We start from the raw sequence: 25,000 nt of genomic DNA on the forward strand, positions 1-25,000 counted from the left end.
GATAAAAACGTAATTCATTACTCCCTTTTGGTAAACACACATCCACTTTCTCTCTCTCTCTCGCTTTTCAAATCTCAGAGTTAAGGGTTAAAACAAATCAACCCCACTCAACCCCATCCCACAACCCCCTCTCCAACCCCGAACCCCTCTCTCTCTCTCTCTCGCTTTCCAAACACGATAGTGTAGGGTCAGGATATATTAACCCCTCCCAACCCCATCCCACCCACAACCTCCTCTCCAACCGCAAACCTCTCTCTCTCTCCCTCTCTTTCCAAACCTCAGAGTTAAAGGTTAGGACCAACTAACCCCACTCCTCAGCTATAACCCCACAACCTCCCCCCCCCCTCTCTCTCTCTCTCTCTCTCTCTATCCAAACCCCAGAGTTAAGGGTTAGGTCATATTAACCTCATCCAACCCCATCCCACAACTCCCTCTCCAACCTCCAACCTCTCTCTCTCTCTCACCACACTCAACAAGCTCTCTACAACGTCCCTCCAACCCCCTCCCCCTATAAAACCATTCGTTTAATCAAGGCTAATTTGCATTAAACGATTCCAATCATAAGGGAGAGAGAAAAGAGAGAGAGAGAGAGAGAGAGAGAGAGAGAGAGAGAGAGAGAGAGAGAGAGAGAGGGTGGACAATAATAATAATTCCAGCGCCGCCTGCTCCCCCAACCCCACTAAAATGAACGCCTCCAATTGGGGCGTGATTTCCGCCCCTGAATTCGGGCGTGATGCAATTCTTAAAATTCTATTTTATCTAATATTATTCTGAAGTCATTCTACAATCCTCATGCTTAACCAAATCTTCATAAAAAAGAAGTTAAAATTATATATATATAGTATATATATGTATATATATTATATATATAGATATATAATATATATAGATATAATATATATATAATACTATATTATACTATATATATATATATATATATATATATAATCAATAATTTTTCATGATCTTATATTACTTTAAGGTTATTGTACAAATCTCACATCTAACCAAATCGTCATAAACACCCTTATTAAATTAAAACTATATTTACTATATATATATATATATATTCACCCTTTAAGATATTAAATTCATATTCATATATATTGAATTTATAATTTCTTTTATTTATCTATACTGTTATCTAATATTATCGTGAAGCCCGATTAAAAAAATTATTTATATGTTTATATTTATATTAATATTTTCTGTAAATTCATAATTTTTCAATTGATCTAATACTACATAGAGGCCATTTTACGAACTTTATATTTAACCAAATCATTATATACATTGAAGTTAAAATTATATAAACAATCTAATTCGCCGAGAATCGCCATAGTCCATTCAACAACGAGAAAGGACGTCGCCCGCGCTCCTGGCCCCGGGGAGGGGGGATGGGTGACAGCCGAAAACAGACCCCCCCCCATAAAAAAGAAGAGGGTAAATTTGATGGCTTCGTCGTAGCCCATCCGAGTGGCATTATGGGTAATTGCTTTAACTTTAATGCGACAGTTTGGTGTACTAATCTCCGCGGCTGCGTCCCTGCTTTCTCGTTTACAAAAAGGTGGGGGGGGGGGGGGGGGGGGTTCTTTTATTTCACGCGCCTGGAATTCCTTCCGCCCGGACCTCACCCCCGCCCCCCAACCCCGGAGCGATTTTAAGATTATAATGAGACTTTGTACTGGAATTCGATTACCATCAGATTCCTATTCGATTCCTATTCAAATGAAGGGGAAATGACAATGCATATCTTTACCGAATGCGCGCAGGTACTTTTACTGTTATGTCAAATAGCAAAATAATGTTCTCTTATGTAGTGCATAATACTATTTTCTTCAGTCGATTCCTACTCGATTCCTATTCCAATTTAAGGGGAATGACACCGCATTGCTCTACAGAATGCACGCAGGTAGTTCATTAAGCGTTCGAACTGAAAAATCCCAAATATTTCACGAGACTTTACCCTCAAGGTGACGTTAAAAAAATTTATTTATTTAAAATTAAGAGTCCTTAATGACAATGTCTCTTATTTTATAGGATATTATATCCTAAACACAAATAATTTCTTGTCATTGTAAATCAATATTAATTTTAAATTTTGTTTTTTGTTGAAGCCACAGATTCTACTGAAATCCCATTAGAACACTGTAAGAATGAGACCTCTATTATTATTATTCTTATTATTTATTATTATTATATTATTATTATTATTATTATTTATTATTATTATTAGTATTATTATTATCATTTTGTTCTATGGGGTCCACAATAAAAAAGTGTTAAGAGCTCGTATATAATTTAAAAACACTTTACAAAGGGTTCGAAAGCTTTGTAAAGTGTTTTTAAATCACACACGAACTCCTAACACTTTTTATATTATTATTATTATTATTATTATTATTATTATTATTATTATTATTATTATTATTTTTATTTTGCTCTATCACAGTCCTCCAATTGGGTGGTATTTATAGTGTGGGGTTCCGGGTTGCATCCTGCCTCCTTAGGAGTCCATCACTTTTCTTACTATGTGCGCCGTTTCTAGGATCAAACTCTTCTGCATGAGTCCTGGAGCTACTTTAGCGTCTAGTTTTTCTAGATTCCTTTTCAGGGATCTTGGGATCGTGCCTAGTGCTCCTATGATTATGGGTACGATTTCCACTGGCATATCCCATATCCATCTTATTTCTATTTTCAGATCTTGATACTTATCTATTTTTCCCTCTCTTTCTCTTCAACTCTGGTGTCCCATGGTATTGCGACATCAATGAGTGATACTTTCTTCTTGACTTTGTCAATCAACGTCACGTCTGGTCTATTTGCACGTATCACCCTATCCGTTCTGATACCATAGTCCCAGAGGATCTTTGCCTGATCGTTTTCTATCACTCCTTCAGGTTGGTGCTCGTACCACTTATTACTGCAAGGTAGCTGATGTTTCTTGCACAGGCTCCAGTGGAGGGCTTTTGCTACTGAATCATGCCTCTTTTTGTACTGGTTCTGTGCAAGTGCCGGGCATTCGCTTGCTATGTGGTTTATGGTTTCATTTTTCGTATTGCACTTCCTACATATGGGAGAAATGTTATTTCCGTCTATCGTTCTTTGAACATATCTGGTTCTTAGGGTTTGATCTTGTGCCGCTGTTATCATTCCTTCAGTTTCCTTCTTTAGCTCTCCCCTCTGTAGCCATTGCCATGTGTCATCGCTGGCTAGTTCTTTAGTCTGTCTCATGTATTGTCTGTGCATTGGTTTGTTGTGCCAGTCCTCTGTTCTGTTTGTCATTCTCCTGTCTCTGTATATTTCTGGGTCTTCGTCTACTTTTATTAGTCTTTCTTCCCATGCACTCTTTAGCCACTCGTCTTCACTGGTTTTCAGATATTGCCCCTGTGCTCTGATCTCGATGTTGACGCAGTCCTCTATACTTAGTAGTCCTCTCCCTCCTTCCTTTCGTGTTATGTATAGTCTGTCCGTATTTGCTCTTGGGTGTAGTGCTTTGTGTATTGTCATATCTTTCCTGGTTTTCTGATCTATGCTGCTGAATTCTGCCTTCGTCCATTCCCATCTATTCCCTGGCGCATGCATCTGATTACTGCGCACTGCCCATGTGTTTATAGGCTTTTATCATATTTCCTTTGGCGTTTGAGTTTATCGCCATTCGGATGAATTAGTATTTCGCTCGATCTTTCCTGCATAATACTTTCCTGATCGTAGTCCTTCATCTCTTGGTGTTTTATATCCCCTCCTTCCATTATTCCCAGGTACTTTTATCCAGTCTCATCTATGTGTTTGATGTTGCTCCCATCTGGTAGCTTTATCCCTTCAGTTCTCGTTACATTGCCTTTTTGTATGTTGACTAAGGCGCATTTTTCTATTCCAAACTCCATCCTGATGTCCCCAGATACAATCCTTACAGTCTGGATTAGGGTATCTATTTCCTTGATGCTCTTACCATACAGCTTGATGTCGTCCATGAACATCAGATGGTTGATTCTGTTGCCTCTTTTCTTGAGTTGGTACCCGGCATCCATCTTCTGTAGTACTTTTGTCATTGGAATCATGGCTACTACGAAGAGTAGTGGGGACAGTGAGTCGCCCTGGAAGATCCCTCTCCTGATATTAACCTCTGCTAGTCTTATTCCAGAGCTTGTAAGTATTTTTGTATTTCTGAGGAAGCTGATGGTGTTTTCCTCTGCCCCATATATTTTCAAGCATTCTATTAGCCATGTGTGTGGTATCATGTCGAAGGCTTTCTTATATAGTATTATTCCAGGCCATGCTTAGGTTGGTTTTTCCTTCTCCTACTGTTCTTCATTACCATTTTGTCTATCAGGAGCTGGTCTTTTTGTGCCCCTACACTTCCTTCTGCAGCCTTTCTGTTGGTGGGGGATGGTGTTTGTCTCCTCTAGGTAATTGTATAGCCTTTCACTGATGATACCTGTTAGAAACTTCCACATTATTGGTAGTCAGGTGATAGGCCTGTAGTTACTGGTTATATTTCCCTTACTCATGTCTTTTTGTACTAAGGATGTTCTTCCTGTGGTAATCCATTTGGGTGCATGGTGATTTGAGATACAATGCAAGGAGGTTGTTCTGCTATTCGTGGGTGTAGGGCCCTTGAAGTTTTTGAGCCAGTATCCATGGACTTCATCGGGACCTGGGGCTTCCCAGTTTGGACATTTTCTTTAGTGGTGTCTGACTGTGTCTGTCGTGATCTCTGTGAATCTTTGTTTTATTCTCCCTGTTTCTTCTTCCTTGATTTTCTGGAGCCATGTTGCATGTTTGTTGTGTGATACCGGATTGCTCCATATGTTTTCCCAGAGTCTCTTACTTGGTTCGGCTTCAGGAATTTCTTGGTGGTTGTCTCCCCTGTTAGTTGGCTGTATAGTCTTTTCTGGTTGGTTCCGAATAGTTTGTTCTGTTGGTATCCTTATTCCTGTTGCATGTACCGTTGGATCTATGTGCCCCTTTGGCCTTAAGGCCTCTGTTTTACATCTTCTATTGTGTTGTTTAGCCTCCCCTCTCTTGTACTTTGTATTTCTCGTTGAGTTCCTCTCTTGTTTTCTTGCTTCTTAGCCTTTTTCTGCCATCTCTTTCAGTTTACTCAAGTAAGATCTCATCACCATGATTTGCTTTTCCAGGCGCCTTTTCCAAGGCGGTTGCTGCTGTTTTGGTTTCTGTGTTGGGTTGGTTGTGCTGGTGGTGTTGGGTGTTCGATTCCCCATCAGTTCTGCTACTAATCTTGCTCCTTTGCATTATGCCTCAAGTTTATTTGTTTCTTTACTGCCGATAACTGGTGGTTATTTATATACATATAAACCCATTATTTTACACTTGATTTTCATTGACCTCCACTTGTTTTCTTTCGACTTAATTATTATTCTTATTATTATTATTATTATTGTGGACACCTTTAGAACAACTGTATATACAATTTTCCCTAGTATTATTATTAATTTTACCCATTATTATTTATTTTTATTTATTATTTATTAGTTATTATTATTTATTATTATTATTATTATTATTTATTATTTATTAATTATTAATAAAGGAGATGGAACCTATTCTATTGGGAAACAAGCCACCAAAGGGGCCATCGACTCGAAATTCCAGAAGCTACCACAGAATATAATGGTATACCTTAGGAAGAAGTAAGAGGAGGTAAAGTGAAGTGCAGAAAGAAAAGATCTCGCTTATTAAATGCATAAAAAAACAATTAGTAAATCAATAAATAGATAAAAATGTGTTACAATGAAAGGATAACAGCATTAGGGCAGTAATGCACTGCATTTTCGCTTGAACTTCTAAAGTTTACTAATGTTAATATTCCACCAAAAATAACTATACTTTTACCTCCTACAAAAACCATCAGCGACAAAGGATTAATTTTTTCCCAAGATTTACGTTCAAAATTCCTTTCATTCTATCACCGACATCGAGCGACGCCACTTCTTTAGCTGGGCGAATCAATCATTCAAGTCCCTGTGTGTACATACAAGGGGCCACAGTAGCTCTGTAAAAAGTGATAATATTCGGGAGTGTCAAACGATCTACATCATCACAGTTCTAAAATTATTTTTACGAAATGTGTGTAATATATATATATATATGTATATATATATGTGTGTATGTATGTATGTATGTATGTATGTATGTATGTATATAATATATATATATATATATATATATATATATATATATATATATAAAAGAGAAACTTTTTGAGGATATCTTATGAAATAATAGCAAAACATTTATTTTAAACACTTGAATTTAAATCATAATTGAATTATTAAGTCTTTGGTAATTCCAGTACATTAAGAAACTTTTTGAGTGTATATTACGAAATATTCAGAAATATAAATTTGGAAAACTCGAATTAAAATAAATTGATTTATTAGGATATATATTATGAAATAATAGGAAATATATCTTAATTTAGGTATATATTTTTTATGTATAGGTATTATATGGATATGTATATATATTATATATATATATATATATATATATATATATATATATATAATGTGTGTTAAATATGAGAAATCATTACTGATAAAAATTCCTGGTTTCAAAAACATGAGAACCAAGACTGAAATGATAAGGGCCCTGAATGTTAGAATCACCGATGCTACCCTGATCCCAAAAGTACGGGGACGGGGAAGGGGAGGCGGGTTGGGGGTCCGCTTAGAGAGAGAGAGAGAGAGACTCTGGACGTCGTTCAAGAGCGGAAGAGTCGTTAAGAGACAAACTTCTTGTTTTCGCGCGCTAACTGCTCCTCTCTCGCTCGTTAGATTGTTTGGTGCTTATTTCGAAAAGAGGATCCCCCCTTCTCTATCTCTATCTCTATCTCTCTCTCTCTCTCTCTCCACACACGCACACACTAATGTACAAGCTATGAAAAAGATTTTTATTAGCCATCAAAATATGCAGCTATGTAAACGAGTATAATAAATGCAATGTCCATAAGTAGTTCTCTCTCTCTCTCTCTCTCTCTCTCCACGCAAAACAGACGCTTATCCATTTACAAGACGTGAAAGTACTTTTAATTATTCATCAAAATATGTAAATGAAAATGAGAACTGCTTGCAATGAATTCTCTCTCTCTCTCTCTCTCTCTCTCTCTAAAACATTAAGAACTCTCTACCATGAAGGCCATGCAATATAAATCAGTCAAAATAATTGGTGCTATTTATATCAATATGCAAGTGCAAGTTCCAGTGTCACAAATAAATGAGAGAGAGAGAGAGAATGCACTGCAGTCTAGATTTTCATTAACATATTTTGATGATTAATTAAATTGTGCTTTCATTTCTTGCATATTAATGTCTGTGTGTATTTGTGCGGAGAGAGAGAGAGAGAGAGAGAGAGAATGCATTGCAAACACTTCTCATTTTTAATAACATTTTCCTTTGAACAAATTCTATGATTAATTAAGAGAGAGAGAGAGAGAGAGAGAGAGAGAGAGAGAGAGAGAGAGAGAGAGGCTGCTCTTACTGGAAGGTATCTAGATAAAGTTCATTGTACCAGGTGGATTTGCAGCAGTTTTGCATCGACCAGAGAGAGAGAGAGAGAGAGAGAGAGAGAGACCCACTTTACATTAACTCCCCTTCTTCGGGAACTATCAGCCGATAGTTGACTTGATGAGGGGAACTATCAAAGAAATGTCCTGTACGATTAAGCAACCCCTCCCCCACCCTTTTCCCCTACCTATCCCGTCTTCACCCCACCATTTCCCTTAGCACTCCACGAGGACTTGAGAATGCATATTTCTAAGTTTTTTTTCTTTTGTTCTTTAACACTAAGTGCTCTATATTCCTGATCTTCAAGAAGGCCGGGGGTTAACCCAGTGTATAGTTATTTGGATATTATACAGATACAAGAAAGTGAAACAGGGAAGGGTAAGAAAACTTGATGGATATCTCTTCACAAAATTCCAAAAGAAGCCAAAAACTGTTGTTCACACTTGTCAGTCTAACTGAAAAGTCTCTCTCTCTCTCTCTCTCTCTCTATTTCTGGTCAATGAAAAACTGCAATTCCCATTGAAAAATGTACTTTATTTTAATACCTTCCAGTAGGAGGAGTCTCCCTCTCTCTCTCTCTCTCTCTCTCTCTAGTAGGATAAAGCGTCCTTCTAAGTTAGTCTATCAAGTGTATACTATAAATCAGAACAAGATGGCAGTAAGTTCCAACTGCGGGAAGAGGTGCGTAATTTGGCGTGTTTAGCAGATTCGCAATACGATGAGGTAGCAGGAAGGGAACTGGCATTTCTCATCTATGAAATCAGCAACAGTCCTAACCAAAAAGATACAAAAGCATTCATAGATATATTAGAAGGATATAATCCTTCAAACTGGAACAAATCTAATGAAAACATCTTGAAAATAATTGAAGAAGTTCCAAATAAAATCCAAGTGGTCAAGAGGACTCATAAAGAAAATATACATAAACCAACATATTCCGACAAAGAAAATGAATAAGGTGAATCTTGTGAATATCCTAATTGATGCATTAGGAAAAGAATGCCAAAAGCATGCAAACTGTGTAAGGTTTGGTATAGCATAGTCAATCCACAAAACCTAATCAGAAAATGTGCTGCATGCAACATTCCGACCCATCCACAGTGTGCTGAGGTAATACAAGATTTGAGAAAAGATACAAGAATTTTTTGTTCAACATGTCTATCATGGTAGACAATGGTTATTAAATCAAGATTGAATGTACAAATAGTTGAGGATGAAGAAGAAGAGGAAGAGGAAGAAGAAGAAGAAAAAGAAGAAGAGGAAAACGGAAGAGAAGTAAACAAAAATGAAATGACAGAAAAAATAAGGAAAACAAAGAACAAAAGATAAAAGTATGGATGCAGAGATACTCATTGATACTACATATGAGGCAATAAAGCAGCATACCTACGAAGAAATAAATTACGATATGACAACAGAAAAGCAAATCCCGAAGAGGCTCTACCCAGATCTATACAATGACGGGAAAGAGGAAAAATAGACAAGAAAGACAAAATCTGCAACCTTTTGAAAAAAGAGGAATTGCAGATTTGAGAAAGATGTTACTACAAACATCCTAAGATATGTCAAAACTATGAAATATATGGTAAATGTGCATACTTAGATGGATATGGGATGATTGCAGAGATCTGCATCCAAAAATATGTAAAAACCTAAAGAAGGAAAAGGATGTAAGTTCGACAAAAAATGCAAATATATGCACCTGTAGCCATGAATCATAATCAAATAAATAACCAACCAAGTAATAAAATCCAAAATAAGAAAGAAACAAATAAAGAGAGAATCAAGAATATCAGGTGAAAAGAGAAAAGCAAACCACCAATGAGATATGCAGAGGTGTCAGCAAAAAAATTACAAAGCATCAGCTCCGAAAATTCTACTCAAGAGAGAATAACTGTATTTATTATGCAAGAGGATATTGCAGAAACGGAGGAAAATTGCAGATTCAGACACAAAATTAAAATAATTATGATGAAGGAAGATCAAAATATTATGAAAAGTTGGATTTTTTAATGTCAGAATTTCTGGAAATGAAAAAAGAACAAACATACCAGAACAGGAAAGAGACATGGGAAAATCCTTATTTTACTACCAGTATTAAATGAAGGAGAAAAACACGCAAACCATCATAGTGAGAATAAGCGCAGGGTTTAGTTACGAGTAACTCAAAAAGAAAAAATAGAGTACTTAGAAGAACTAACCCAAAATGACAAAAGAGATATAATGAATATTAAGTGAAACCTGGTATTCCAAGAGACTGGAATGATGATCAAATAAAAGGGTTCCAAATTATAGACAGATAGAAAAAAATAGGAATCAAGGGGGAACCGCAATATATGGGAAAGACAAAAAACAAGGAAAAATATATGAGAAATATAGTAACTCAGAATGTGAACTTAATAGCGTAGAATTGAATCTGAAAAATTGATGAAACATAGTAAATATTATAGACCTCCTAATACTAAAGAGTTTGACTAATAAATTGAAAAATTGGATGATATATGTAGAAATCACAAGGACTGGACTATCTTATCTGGTGACTTCAACTTTCCTCGTAGAATGGAAAGAACGAATAGGAGATTGTGGTGTACTAGATAAAAAAAAAGAGAGTAATAGTATGCAGAAGATAAGAGGCAATTGAAAAGCTTATTTAGATATGCTACTAGAATACAACATTCAACAAATAAATCACCTGACCAACAATTGAAAGAAAATAAAAACTTTAGACCTAGTATTTCTGTGAACGAGATGAATATGTTAAAGAAATAATAGTTTATAATGGCGAGTATTTCAGACCATAAATGTCATAGATAGAATTAACAGTTCATTCCAAAGCAGTGAAAATAGAGATAAGCAAGAAATGAAAAAGTGGGAAGGATATGGGAAAATACAACTTCTACAGTAAAAATAAAATATAAAATGTCAGAAATTAATGAAGAATTTCAAACAAAGATTTGGATAACATTTCGTAAGTGATGACATAAGGGTAAATACGGAGATATTATATAAAAATTGGAGAAAATAGTGGAAACAAAAATATATACCGAAGAAGAAAAGTAAAACATCATTCATGCATACCAAGAGACAGAAGGATCTTGTTCCAGAAAATCAGAAAGTGGGAAAAAAGGTCTTGCAAAAGAAAAAAATGCATGGAAAGTATAGAACTAAACAAGTAAGATAGAAAATGCAGAAACAAAAGATTTATACAATCAAAAGAAAATGAAAAACGGGACTTGGAAGAAAAAACCCTATTAAATATCAAGCAAAACCCCAAAAACTATTATACTCATATGCGAAGAAGATGAATAAAAGAAGAATAGAAATAGGCCCTCTGAGAATTGAAGGGAGATTAACGAATGTGAAAAAAAAGGAAATTTGCAACATTCTGCAGAACGATATAAGAGAGAATTCACCCTAGAATGATAGAATGAAGATAATGATATGAAGTAAGGGATGAAAATAGAGAATATTTTAGCTGACATAGATATTAATGAAGCTGATATTGTGCAGGCTATTAATGAAAATTAAAAATGGAGCTGATGCAGGGCCTGATGGAATTCCTGCATTTGTTAAAGAAAGTAGTTCATTCTATCGCAAAGCCACTTGCAATTATTATTAAGACAAGTGTAGATACAGGCAAGATATATGATGAGCACAAATTAGCATATATTACCCCTACTTTCAAAAGTGGATCAAGACTAGAGGCAAGTAATTTATAGGCCTGTGGAGTCTAACATCACATATTATGAAAGTGTATGAAAGGTAATGAAGAAAAAATATTATGAAACCATTAATAAAAAAATAAAAAAATTTGTTAATAAAGGACAACATGGTTTCGTACCCGGAAAAAGTACACAAACCCAACTGTTAGTCCACCGTGAACATATTCAAAAAATATGAAAAGCGGAAATGAAACAGATGTGGGTTTATTTAGACTTTGCAAAGCTTTTGATAAAGTAGACCATAATATATTAGCGAAAAAAAATTAGAAAACACAATATCGTGGATAAAGTAGGAGATGGTTTAAAAAGAATTTTTACACAACAGAAAACAGATAGTATTGCAACGACGAGAAATCGGATGAAAGCCAAGTTTAATATCCGGTGTGCCGCAAGGGACGGTGTTAGCTGCAATACTGTTTGTATTATGATTGAAGACATAGACATAATGTTAAGGATTCGGTATGAGTAGTTTCGCAGATTGACACAAGAAATAAGTAGGAGAAATACTTGTGATGAAGATAGGAATGCTCTACAAAGAGACCTTAACAAAGTATATGGATTGGGCAGAGGTAAATAGGACGTATTTAACTTCTGATAAATTTGAATCAATAAATTTGGAGACAGAGAAAGAAAGCATAATGCATATAAGGGACCTAATAATGAGCAATCACAAATAAGAAAGCAGTTAAAGACCTTGGTGGTGTGATGATGAATAGGAACATGTTATGCAATGATCAAATAGCAACTCTGTGGCAAAATGTAAAAGCAAAAAATGGGAATGTTGTTACGGCACTTCAAAACAGAAAAGCTGAAACACTGATTATGCTTATAAAAACATGGTCGTAGCCACCTTGAATATATGCAATATGATATGGTACCACACTATCAAAGGATATTGCACAACATAGAGAGTGTTACAAAGGTCCTTTACAGCTAGAATAGAAGAAAGTTAAGGACTAGACTACTGGGAAAAGACTAACAAATTCCTTAAAATTATATAGTCTAGAAAAGGAGAAGAGAACGCTACATGATAATTCAGGCATGGAAACAGATAGAAGGAATAGCAGAAAATATCATGGAACTAAAAATATCAGGAAAGAGCAAGCAGAGGTAGTTATAGTGCCAAAAACTATACCAGGAAAAATAAGGAAAGCACACAGACATTAATCCAATACGCACCAGCATTGATAATGCAGCGTCTATTCAATGCGTTGCCAGCTCATCTGAGGAATATATCAGGAGTGAGCGTAGATGTGTTTAAGAATAAGCTCGACAAATATCTAAACTGCATCCCAGACCCATCCAAGATTGGAAGATGCAAAATATACCGGAAGATGTACTAGCAAACTCTCTGGTTAGACATTAGAGTGCCTCACACTGAGGGACCTGGGGCGGGGCAACCCGAACAAGATGTAAGGTCTGTAAGGTTAAAGGTAAGGTCTGGTACAAGATCCTTTCCTGGCCGCTATTCTCATTGCTTGGAATGTTGAACGTATGTGAAAGATCAGTGCATGTAATCTTTTTAAAACTCTCCACCAACTGGGGTGGTCTCTCTCTCTCTCTCTTCTCTCTCTCCCCTTTCTCCTCCTCTCTCTCTCTCTCTCTCTCTTTCCCTTCGTATTCCTTCCTCAACAACCACCATCGGTTCCCATTAAGATAAAGGAGCATCTCTCTAACCTTAACGACAGATTCCGATGAGCGGAGTTTAGCATTGGGAGAAGTGTGGAAGGGGGAGGGGGAGGAGAAGGGGAGAGGAGAATTATTTAGAAAAGGGGTTGGTTGGTGGAGTCAAGTAAGAGTGCAAAAGAGGAGAGAGAGAGAGAGGAGGGGAGGAAAAAAAGGATAAGACTGTCAGCTTGTTGCTAAAGGGGGAGCAAGAAAGAGAGAGAGAAGGAGAATATGGAAAGGAAGGAAAGGGGATAAGATTGACAGGAATTGCTTTGACTACAATTGGCGAGAGGGTCAACTCCTGGCTATCAGTAGAAGTTCCACCCATGACTCCTCCTGCGATCGAAATGGGTCAGCCTTTTCGCCTATTCCTTTTTAATGGGTCAGGCTTTTTTCCACAATTCCTTTGTAATGGGTCAGCCTTTTTTCCACACAGTTTTTAATGGGTCAGCCTTTTTCGTCACATTTTTAATGGGTCAGCCTTTTTTCATCTCACTGTTTTTAATAGGTCAGCCCTTCTTCCTCACAGTTTTTAATGGGTCAGCCTTTTTCGTCACATTTTTTAAATGGGCCAGCCTTATTTCCTCACTGTTTTTAATGGGCTAGCCTTTTTTCCTCACTATTTTTAATAGGTCAACCTTTTTTCCTCAGTTTTTAATGGGTTAGGCCTTTTTCCTTATTCCTTTTTAATGGGTCAGCTTTTTTCCTTGTTCCTTCTTCATGGGTCAACTTTTTTCCCTATTCCTTCTTATTTTCCCCATTCCTCTTTAATGGATCAAACTTTTTTCCTATTCCTTTATAATGGATCAGCCATTTTTCCTTACTGTTCTTAATGGGTCAGCCTTTTTTCCCCATTCCTTTTAATGGGTCAGCTTTTTTTGGCTGTTCCTTCTTAATGGGTCAACCTTTTTTCCTATTCTTTTTTAATGGGTCAACCTTTTTTCCTATTCCTTTTTCATGGGTCAACCTTTTTTCCCATTCCTTTTTAATGGGTCAGCTTTTTTGGCTGTTCCTTCTTAATGGGTCAACCTTTTTTCCTATTCCTTTTTCATGTCAACCTTTTTTCCCATTCCTCTTAATGCGTCAGCCTTTTCTCCCCTATTCGTTTTTGATGGGTCAGCATTTTTACCTATTCCTTTACACTGAGTCAGCACTTTTCTCACTGTTTTCATTAGGTCATGTCTTTTTTTTCTATTCCTTTTCATGGGTCAGCCTTTTTTTCGTATCCCGAATCAACTCTGGAACCCAGTTCCTCCGAAAAACAAGGCGGCGACGAGACACCAGACACCAAAACAAATGAAGGGCGGAAATCCCTCTCCCTGTTGGCCAGAGGGGAAAAATTACAAAAGCTGACGAAAAAAAGACTAATTATTAAAGGAAAAGGAGAATTGAATTATATCGATTAAACAATGAAGGTTACCACTAAAGGGGGTGACCATCCCCTCCGTGGTAAAGGGCGGGAGGTTACCATTGAGGGGGGTGACCACCTCTCTGTGGTAAAAAGCGTTGGGGGGGAGGGGGGGGGGGGGGGTGTTGATATGGGGTGGGGTGACCAACCCCCCAAAGAAATGAGAGGAAAAGGCAGTGGGAAATCTTGAAGATTGAGGAATAAGGAAAGAGGAGGAATTAGAATGGGGGGAAAGGAAGTCAGAGAGGAAGGAGATGGGAAAAGAGAGGGGGGTTGGGGGAGTGAAAAGCGAAAACAGTGAGAGATGGGAAGAGAGAGAACGAAAAAGGATTGGAAAAGAGGTGTATCATAATTAGGGAACAGACGAGAAGGGAGAGAATGGGGGAGGGAATGGAAGAGGAAGAAAGCTAATGAAGTAAAGGGGAAATGGGAAAGGGTAAAACAAGGGAATCGAAGACAGGAAAGAGGGAATAAGAATGGAATGGAAAAGTGGCGTATGAAAATCAAAAGAAAAGGGAAAGAATGGGATAGGGGAGGAGGGGGAGGGGAGAAGACAATGGGAAGGGGAAGGGGGGGGGAAGGGCTGGTAAACAAGGATGAAAGATAAAAGAGGTTGGGGAGGAAGGGGTGGGGGGTAGAGAGGGAAGAAGAATCAAACTGGAAATGAACATTTATAAAGAGTTGGGGGATGTGAGATATTCCCTTTCATCTGCGGCTCGCTCTTATAATTTAGTGCAGCTTATGAATTAGGTTAATGATTCATAAAGAATCGAGCTGCTCTCTCTCTCTCTCTCTCTCTCGCCAGAAATCAACACCTTCAAGATTTGATACGCGTTCGCGTAATTCCTCGCAGAGAGAGACGATAAGAATTGAATGTCAAAGTAAAAAGGAAATAAGCACCATTACGCAAATAATTTTAAAAACCCAATAATTTAGTCCTCGGGAATTACAACCCTATGTATCTATCCACTTCAATAACAACAACAACAACAACAAAACCTGCGTCCCAAGATCCATCCAAAAACCGTCGAAAATCCCGAAGTAAACGAATGCATCTTTCGCCCTTAAAGACTAGACTTGCCTATCTATATAGCCCTTGGCCTCACACATTTTCTGAAAGGGTCGAAAATGAGTTGGGGGGAGGGGGAGGGGGGGAGGGGGAAGGGGAAGAGGGGAAGGAGTGGGAGGGCGGGCGGGGTAAACTGAGGGGAGGGGAAGGGAGGGGCGGGGGAAGGGGAGAGAGAGGGGGGAGGAGGAGGGGTTGGGGTTTTTTGGTTTTCCGAGATCGTCAGAAACTATCGGCGTGAGAAACGCCCGCGTTATAAGCGCCATAAAAATTTGTCATTCTGACCCACGCGAAACAGGGTGGTGGGTTGGATGGAGGAAGATGAGGAGGAGGTTCTGGAGAACTGGTGGAAAAATATTATGAGTTTTCATTATCATCCGCCCGCTTGGACTTCGCACGTCATCATGTCAGAAACTTGTCGCATACGTATAACACATTGAAAACTTATTGCGTATGCATGTCACAAACATTGAAAATATTGTACTCTTATCCCATTAATGTATGTCCCTACAGTGAAGTAGAATGTCACAAACACGTCGGAAACTTGTTGCATGCATGTCACAAACACATTGGAAAGTAGGAAACTTATCGCATGTGTCACAAGCACACTGAAAAGGAAACTTATTGCATGCGACAGACATATTGAAAACATCTGAAACTCATCACATAACTGTCAAAATCACGTTGAAAATGTCATAAACTTATTGCGTACATGTCACAAACGTTTAGAAAATGTCGGAAACTTATCAAATATAAGTCACAAACCTTTTGAAAATGTTGGAAACTTATCCCAAATATGTTGAAAACATCAGAAACCTATTGCATACATGTCCCAAACACGTTGACATTGTCTGACAATTATCGCATACTTATCACAGTACACATACACTTAGGCAATCACAGACACACATGCAGCTTTAGTAAACAGACACACACACAAAACACAAACACACACACACACACACACACGCACACACACACAAAGAGAGAGAGAGAGAGAGAGAGAGAGACCTTTCTCTATTAACTTCCATGGCCTCACTTTGTCACAATGCTGCTCACTTTAGGTATACCTACAATCAGGTGAAAGTTTCTAAGTTATAATTCTGGGATGGGGTTGCGAGTCCTACACCCATATTGAAAAAAAAAACACAGGAATTGTAAAACAAAACTAAGAAAAGGTTGTTTAAGCAGGGAAAACACTGATAAGAAAAAACGAATCAATCAACACAAACTTGATGAAAACAAGTTAAAATGAGAACGACTATAATATATGAACAAAGACTAAATTAACGACGCAAGTGGGAAAAAAAAAGAGGCTCGTCTTTGTGTGATATATAAAAAAAAACACAAAGGCAGCGACTAAGACGTCTTGGCAAACAAATGGTTATTTATGAGTGCATGGCAGTTCGATTGTTATTCAAATGAAGGGGAGGAGGAGGGGGAGTAGGAGGAGGAGGAGAAGGAGAAGTGAGGGAGAGGGTTGTATGTCCTTAATTCTTGTCTCCTACTTCCTCAGTCTCTCCATCCGAACATTCTTCTTCGACCAACGAATCAAATTAATGACCTGAAGTTTCTTCCGTAATGCTGCAAAGGATTCTTTAAGGTCACACAAATGGCATAACTGGCATCCCAAAGTGGGGCCCTCTGTCCTACCATGACCCCGGAGGCCCTTACCTACAACCCATCTCTCGATTCGATTTGATTTTATAGAAATTCTGCAGGGGATTCTAGGATCATAAATGGTATAACTGGCACCCTAAATTGGTACCCCTATACTGGCAGTCAAAACTGGCATCCCAAACTGGTATCCCTAAACTGACACCCGAAACTGGACCCCTAAACTGGCCCCCTAAAATGGCATCCCAAACTGGCATCCAAAGCTGGCACCCTAAACTAGCCCCCCAAACTGGACCCCTAAACTGGACCCCCAAACTGGCACCCCAATAAACTGGGCCCCCACACAGACACACCAAACTGGACCCCTAAACTGGCACCCCAATAAAATGGGCCCCCAAACTGGCACCCCAATAAACTGGGCCCCCAAACAGACACACAAATGGACCCCTAAACTGGCTCCCCATAATGGCACCCTCTGTCCTAGCCTTACCAATTCCCCAAGGGTCACTCACCACTAACCACCACCTCCTCCTCCTCCTCCTCACACTTTGATTTGATTTGATGAAATTGATAAGCTGTGGAGCCAAACACTGGGCCACTTTGGGACACTTTCAGCCATTCAACTCATGAGACAGTGAAAAGAGCTCCATGGAGTTGGAGTAATTGGACAGCAAGATAGATATAGAAAATGAATGAGTTGAAATATAAAGATCTAAAGATGGAACTGTGCATAACAGCACAGTTTTACTGGCAATTAACACGTAAAAGGCTAAATCAATAAATTAAAAAAAAGTGGGTAGCAGCTATAGGCCTAGCCCATAGAAACACGCAAACGTCCTAAGAAACATGCAAAGGTCCTTTTAGTAAATGGAGCTTCACTGAGGGCACCAGTAACCACCCCTACAGGACCCCCAATCACTCAGAGAATCGAGAGCTCTCTTCAACTGTCGTTACTCAATCATTTCATTTATAACGGCGTCCGCAATCGATACGTAAATTATATAAGAGGTTTTTGCTCTGGTTAAAATTTTACGTCTAATATCCTAAGCTGTTTTTTTTTTAATTCGTTTAGTTATACGTATCATTTGCATTTGTCAAGTGAGGTAATAATCGTGGGTAATGATTAAATGTGGTCAACCATCTTTTAAAATTAGTTTATTTATTTCGTAACGTAGCCTATTTTATTCAATAAAGCTTCAGTTGGGGAGTGTATATTATATATATATATATATATATATATATATATATATATATATATATATATATATATATATATATATATATATATATATATATATATAATGACCAATAGGTCATCGACAAATTGATAATAATAATAATAATATTAATATTAATATAATAAGAATAATAATAATAATAATAATAATAATAATAATAATAATAATAATAATAATAATAATAATAATAATAATTTTCAATCAAAGAAATCTCATAAAAAACTGATACCCGGTAACGTCAGCGGCTTTCTCTCTCTCTCTCTCTCTCTCTCTCTCTCTCTCTCTCTCTCTCTCTCAGGTTACGGGTTCACAGAAAACGACGAAGTTCCACACAAGAGAACCTTTGTGTAAAAATAAAAAGCCCGAGAGAGAGAGAGAGAGAGAGAGAGAGAGAGAGAGAGAGAGAGCCACTTGACAACGCGCTTGCAACCACCCAGATATGTCAATAACATCTCCCCTCCCCCACCCCACTATTTTAAACTCCGTTCAAAACGTGAAGTCACTTATGAAACCAGTTATGACTAAGTGACACATACATACATACACAGATAGTAAAAAAAACTGAAACAAACAATGTATGTTACAGGAAGATAGCGCAACCAGACACATCACGAACTGCCTGACATTTCAGGCAGATAACGAAATGCGCTTAGGGACGTTTGATCCTCCCAAGGGCTAGTACTAAACACGGTGAAATATACGGACACTCCATTGTATCATATAAACAGGAAACAATAGTGGTATACAACATAAATATACACACGCCCATTTGCATGATATAAACATTAAACAATAGCACGTAGTATACAGCATAACTTGTATTAAAGATTTACCAAACCAAATCATAACGCTAAAAATGTTAGCCCAATGTTTTCTTAGACCTATATTTATCTGAAGATATTTAATTAAAATTCTGTTACAATCATTTAACCAGTTTAAATAAAATAAAGAACTGTAACGTAAAATAACCAAACATTTAAAGACAGTTTACGAAGCCTACAGGAATACATAACAGTTTACGATAACTGTAAAATATATAAAATAACTTGATAAATAAGTTGGCAATTTGGGCTATATAAAAACGAACGCAAATATCAAATCAACTAAAAAAAATGACTGAAATTAAACTTACTTTTGACGAGGAATGAACCGCTTCCACCGTAGGCCTATGTGTTAAAGAGTCTATCGCTTGGAATTCTCAAGTGGCAATAGTTAAAAAGTATTGTAGTTATTTCCAGGATTAATCCGAAGGTCGTGAACTATTTGCTAACCAAATAGTCAAATAGTTATTGAGGAAATCAAGTGCTTGCGTTGGAAAATATATTCCCAGACCTAGGCCTGTTTATCTCTTGGAATTCTCAAGTGGCAATAGTTAAAACTTGTTGTGGTTATATCCAGGAACTATTTAGTAAACATAATATTCAAATAGTTATTGAAGACATCACTACTTGCTTAAAGAGAAACTATTTAAGAGTTTCCATAATTTGACCTATGTTTTCTAGACCTACTAGGCCTATTGAATTAGTATAGTGCTAGGTTTTAAAAATAGGTTACAAAAATGCTGCAATTCTTCCTTGTATGTACCATCCAATATTCCGTGAGCTACTTAGTAACCAAATATTCAAATAGTTATTGAAGAAATAACGGAATAAACACTTGCATATGATAAAAATATAGCGAAAGTCTTCTTATTTTAATATACACTATCCTAGACCTAGGCCTATTGATACAATCACGTTCTGTGGCCTAGGGTTTAATAATAGGTTTTTAAAAAGGCAGCAGATCTTTCACGTAGTACCATACAATATTCCGCGAGAGCTATATCTATTAACCAAATAGTTAAATAGTTCTTGAAGAAATCACTATTTGCGTGTAGAAAAACTGTATACCGAAAGTCTTCTTACGTTTATATGTACTATCCTAGACCTAGGCCTATTGATACAATCACGTTCTGTGGTCTAGGGTTTAAAAATAAGTTTTAAAAGTGCAGCAGTTCTTTCACGTAGTACCATCCAATATTCCCTGATATATTTAGTAACCAAATAGTCAAATAGTTTGAAGAAATCACCACTTGTGTATAGAAAAACTATTCTGAAAGTCCTTGAGTACTTGACACATGCTATCCTAGACCTAGGCCTATAGTATCAATCACGTTCATTGGCCCAGTTTTAAAAATAGGTAAAAGTGTAGAGGTTTCATGTACCATATAATATTCCGTTAGCTATTTATTAACCAAATAGTCAAATAGTTCTTGCAGAAATCACCATTTGCGTAAGATAAAACCATTCCGAAAGTCTTCTTACGTTGATAAATGCTATCCTACACCTATAGGCCTATAGTATCAATCACGTTCTGTGGCCTGAATTTTTAAAAATAAGTAAAAATACGGTTTCCCGTTGTTTGTGTTTTGTATATAAAGTAGAATATTACGGCGTCACTTTCACGTTACTTTCCACAAAAAAAAAAAAAAAAAAAATGAATCTGGTTCCTCTCCAATTGACACAAATTCGTCGGAGTTCCTCAAGGCAGCATTCTGCAACTGGCTTGCACTAGGCCTAGTTACGTTCTGTTTCTCTTTCTTTCCCTCTTGCGTATTTACATCTATAAAAGCTAAAACACATTTATAAACACGTCCCGAAGACGAGGTCGATCACCTAGTTCACACACTGAATAAGAACACACTTGAATGACTGACTGAGGAGTGAGGACCACTGAAGAGGTAGGGTAGGGAAGGGGGCGCCGTAGGTGGATGTCAATTCATAATTTTAAATCGCCATTTTCTCGTCCATATCCCATGATTCAACTCCATTTTGCGTAAATTATATTTAGATTTCATATTTCAATCTGGCTGTAATGCCTGGGAGTTGTATACAGCATATTAAGGAGTATATTTAACAGTCATTTAAATACAACGTGGCAACTCGACTTCATGGCAAGGAACGTGACTTCAAATACCATAAGGAACTCCTTCATTACACGCAACATGCATTACAGTCCTCGACTGTAGTGGATTACACGACATTACATCGCTTACATTTCGTACTCTCAGTGAAACAACATCAGGAAGCAAAACAATAATGTTTATTCTCACGATGAACAGCTGTACAGCGTTGTATTTTTAGGGTAGGAACAACTGCGCCTGGAGAACTATGGTAATTTTTCAATTTAATATTATTATAATATACATTTATTTATCCGATTTCTAACTAGAAAATTCAATAAAAGGTATGTTAAATAAATAAGAACAAAAAGAACCAAAGTAAGTATATGAGTATTGAGACTACTGGCAACTACGAGTATTACAGGCACATAACCACGATTTGAAAATGTCAGTTATTATAAAAAATAATTACGATAATTGAAGGACAGTTATTCCCACGAACATAAAATGGTAATGGATGACTAGAGAAAGACTATTGTTCGACTATTTTTTCGACTATTTTCGACACTGTAATACACGCACATACACACACCTTTCGACAAATAATTACCTTAAGCCTAAGTAAGTGATATATTTGTATATATATATTTATACAATTTCTGCTTTCTCATTGTTTTATACAAACTCAATTGTGGCATTCAGTGTTTTCACTATTATTAATTATCAATTATCAATTATTATTAACAGCTAAAGCGTAAGTATGAAAATTAATTTAATTATCAATTCGTGAAATATATATATATATATATATATATATATATATATAATATATATATATATATATATATATATATATATATATATATATATATATATATATATATATATATGAAAACCTTACCAAAATATGAAATAAAATGTAAAAAATAAGATAATTACTGATAACTGGATTTAAACACATAATTGTCATCAGAATGATCAACAAATTTTTAGCAATTCATCAGGGTCATACAATATAATAATAATAATAATAATAATAATAATAATAATAATAATAATAATAATAATAATAATAATAATCAGCTGATCGCCTCAGAACGGCTGACTTATTATCACATTGATTCAAAACACACATGATGATTTAGTCTTGTATTCAAACAACTTACCACATTATGACGTCATACATTAAAGTAGCCATTCACATTAGGGCTGCGTATTCGCATGATTAAAAAAACCATCTGGCACATTTAATCGTAAGTTCACATTCAATTTGAAACTGTACAAAATTCTCTCTAGATCTTGTGACGGAGTGATTGCCCATTACACATAATCTTCCCCATTTTATCCATGTGAGTTATGCGACTGGTCGAATTGATAGCGGTTAAATAATTATTGCATGATTTTAAAGCAATTACAAAAGACCTGCATAGGCCTAGTCGTTTTAACAGTTAAGCCTGATATTTGGGCGTTAGGCCTATGGTAGCTTAATTAAGCTTTCAGTTTCAGATGAATATATCAATATATATCTCTATACATCAATGTGACTTGATCACATAAGTGACATACGCACTTATACATTCATGTGACAAGACTCTCGCGTTACTGACTAGAATATGTATAATTGAGACCATTTGACAGTCACATAAACAGGTTTACAGAAACCGTTACGTGACCTTAAATCAACATACATTAATGTGGCTTCGTCACATACCCACACAAGCACATACCCACATTCATGTGACGCGATTCTCGCCATACTGACTAGAATAATATGTAGAGTGAGACCATTTGATAGTCACATAGGCTTAGGTTTCCAGAAGGTATTGAATTGTGACCTGAATCTCGCACCACAGTTGTTGGCTAATCACGTGACGATCTGACGTTGCTGTTGCTGCGTGGGTGGGGGAGGGGGTGCCTGCTGCTGTTGCTGCTGTAAATGCTGTGCTGTTGAGCCCTGCTGGGGTTGGAGAGATGGTGGAGGAGCCGCCTGCTGTTGTTGAGCTGCCTGCTGCTGCTGTTGGTGGTGATGGTGGTGGAGAGGGTTGCCCTGGTGGTGGAGGGGACCCGCGTTGTTGTTGTTGGAGATGCCGCCATTGTTGTTGTTGTTGTTGGAGTTGTTGGCGGCGGTGGGGGCGCCGTTGGCGTTGGAGACGACTGGCTTGGGGACGTCGTCTAGACCGGTGTGGGTCTGCTGGAGGAGACAGAAGGAGGGAGGGAAGCCATTAAAGATATGCCTGCGAGATATATATATATATAATATATATATATATATATATATATATATATATAGCATATATAGATATGTATATATATATATATCTATTAATATATATATATATATATATATATATTCTTTCTCGCAGTTACAAACAAAACGTAAACAAACGCCGATCAGCGGTTAGTCGCATACCGAAGGTTGTTTGTGTAACCGAAAATATTTCTTTAATATAATCCTATATATATTTCTAGCCAGGGCGCTGTCTAATCCTGATCCTTATCTGGTGCGAAATGAAGTAGGGGTATTTCGCACAGGTTGTGTTAAGGAGAGAGAGAGAGAGAGAGAGAGAGAGAGGAGACATTAGATGGTATTCTGTTTCAGTGATAAGTAAGAAACCCGCTTATTTGTTCATGCTTATACATGTGCATATTTATAAATATGTCATAGTATATGGTACATATATTCATTCTATCTCTCTCTCTCTCTCTCTCTCTCTCTCTCTCTCTCTCTCTCTCCCTAGATACAAACATACAATTACATGCATAAAATATACATATACAAAAATGCATATGTGTATATAGTATATATATAATAATAGTAATATATATTATATATATATATATATAATATATATATATATATATATATATATATATATATATTATTATAAATGTATGAAGAGAGAGAGAGAGAGAGAGAGAGATGACCAGAGAGGACTGGCAAGGAAATATAAAACAGAAAGACAAAAAACGGGGAGAGAGAGAGAGAGACAGACAGGACAGACCAGACGAAAGGACAGAGTAGTTCACCGTAAGGGATCACCTCATTCTTATTCATATCCAAAGTTCAAGTACCGTATTAAAAAAAAACAAAAAAAAAAAAAAAAAAGCCGAATGAACTCATTCTCATTCAGTTACAAAATCCCAGTCCTGTGATAAAAGTTGAAAAAAATATTCTCAAAACTTTTTCCATTATTAAAAACTACTTCTCCTCCCGACTTCCGAACGTTAGTACCCAAATGACATAGCCGAGTTCCAGTCATTTCTTTGTGACGTCTTCTGGTACTCTAGTATGTATTCCTGACGGGGATAGTTACTCGACTAGCTATGTGATGTGACGTCATCTGGTACGCAATTGTGAAACACGTCAGATTTGAACGGAATTAATTATGTGTTTGTCAGGCAAGTATTTTTTTTATCAATTACCACATCTTTCACATATCCAGTGACAAAAAATCAATTAATTGCTAAAATTAATAAGTAAAATCATAAATTAATTCTAAAATCATTGGTGTACCACCTCTCAATATGCCCCTCCCCCCAAAAAATGAACTAAGTGACCCATTAAATTAATAAATAAAATTAAGAGTAATAATGAAAAGAAATTTCCTTTCAGGTATCACCTTTCTTAAATTAATCAAGTTAGGAACAAAATGAATAAATAAAATATTTACTTTTAAATTTTTTTCGAGTACCACCTCTCTAACCACCCTCAAATTGAGGAACAAAATCGATAAATAAAATAATATTTATTTTAAAAAAAATTTCCTAGTACCACCTCTCTCACCACCTTCAAATTAAGAAATTAATTGTAAAAAATATATATATAAAATTGCAAAAAAAAAATCCTCCGAGTACCACCTCTCTATCTCAC

At 36.7% G+C, this 25,000-nt stretch overlaps 1 protein-coding gene and 1 long non-coding RNA gene across 3 annotated transcripts in view; both read right to left on the reverse strand.

Annotated features, from left to right (window-relative positions):
* LOC135201694 (uncharacterized) overlaps positions 1-20,920 on the reverse strand; it is a 170,338-nt gene extending 149,418 nt beyond the window's left edge. The window contains exon 1 of the long non-coding RNA XR_010311587.1: positions 19,381-20,920. This is a non-coding gene — a long non-coding RNA (uncharacterized LOC135201694). The remainder of the gene's footprint in view (positions 1-19,380) is intronic.
* A 1,214-nt stretch (positions 20,921-22,134) lies between these two features.
* Positions 22,135-25,000, reverse strand: part of LOC135201323 (LIM/homeobox protein Lhx3-like) — a 15,287-nt gene continuing 12,421 nt past the window's right edge. The window contains exon 4 of one of the 2 annotated variants that reach the window (XM_064230180.1): positions 22,135-23,317. In XM_064230180.1, coding sequence (XP_064086250.1) covers positions 22,994-23,317 — 324 coding nt within the window. In that variant the 3' untranslated portion in view covers positions 22,135-22,993. Of the gene's footprint in view, positions 23,321-25,000 lie in introns of both variants that reach the window. The other variant, XM_064230179.1, reaches the window with a different exon arrangement.

This window comes from Macrobrachium nipponense, chromosome 28, assembly GCF_015104395.2.
Source record: "Macrobrachium nipponense isolate FS-2020 chromosome 28, ASM1510439v2, whole genome shotgun sequence".
NCBI lineage: Eukaryota > Metazoa > Arthropoda > Malacostraca > Decapoda > Palaemonidae > Macrobrachium > Macrobrachium nipponense.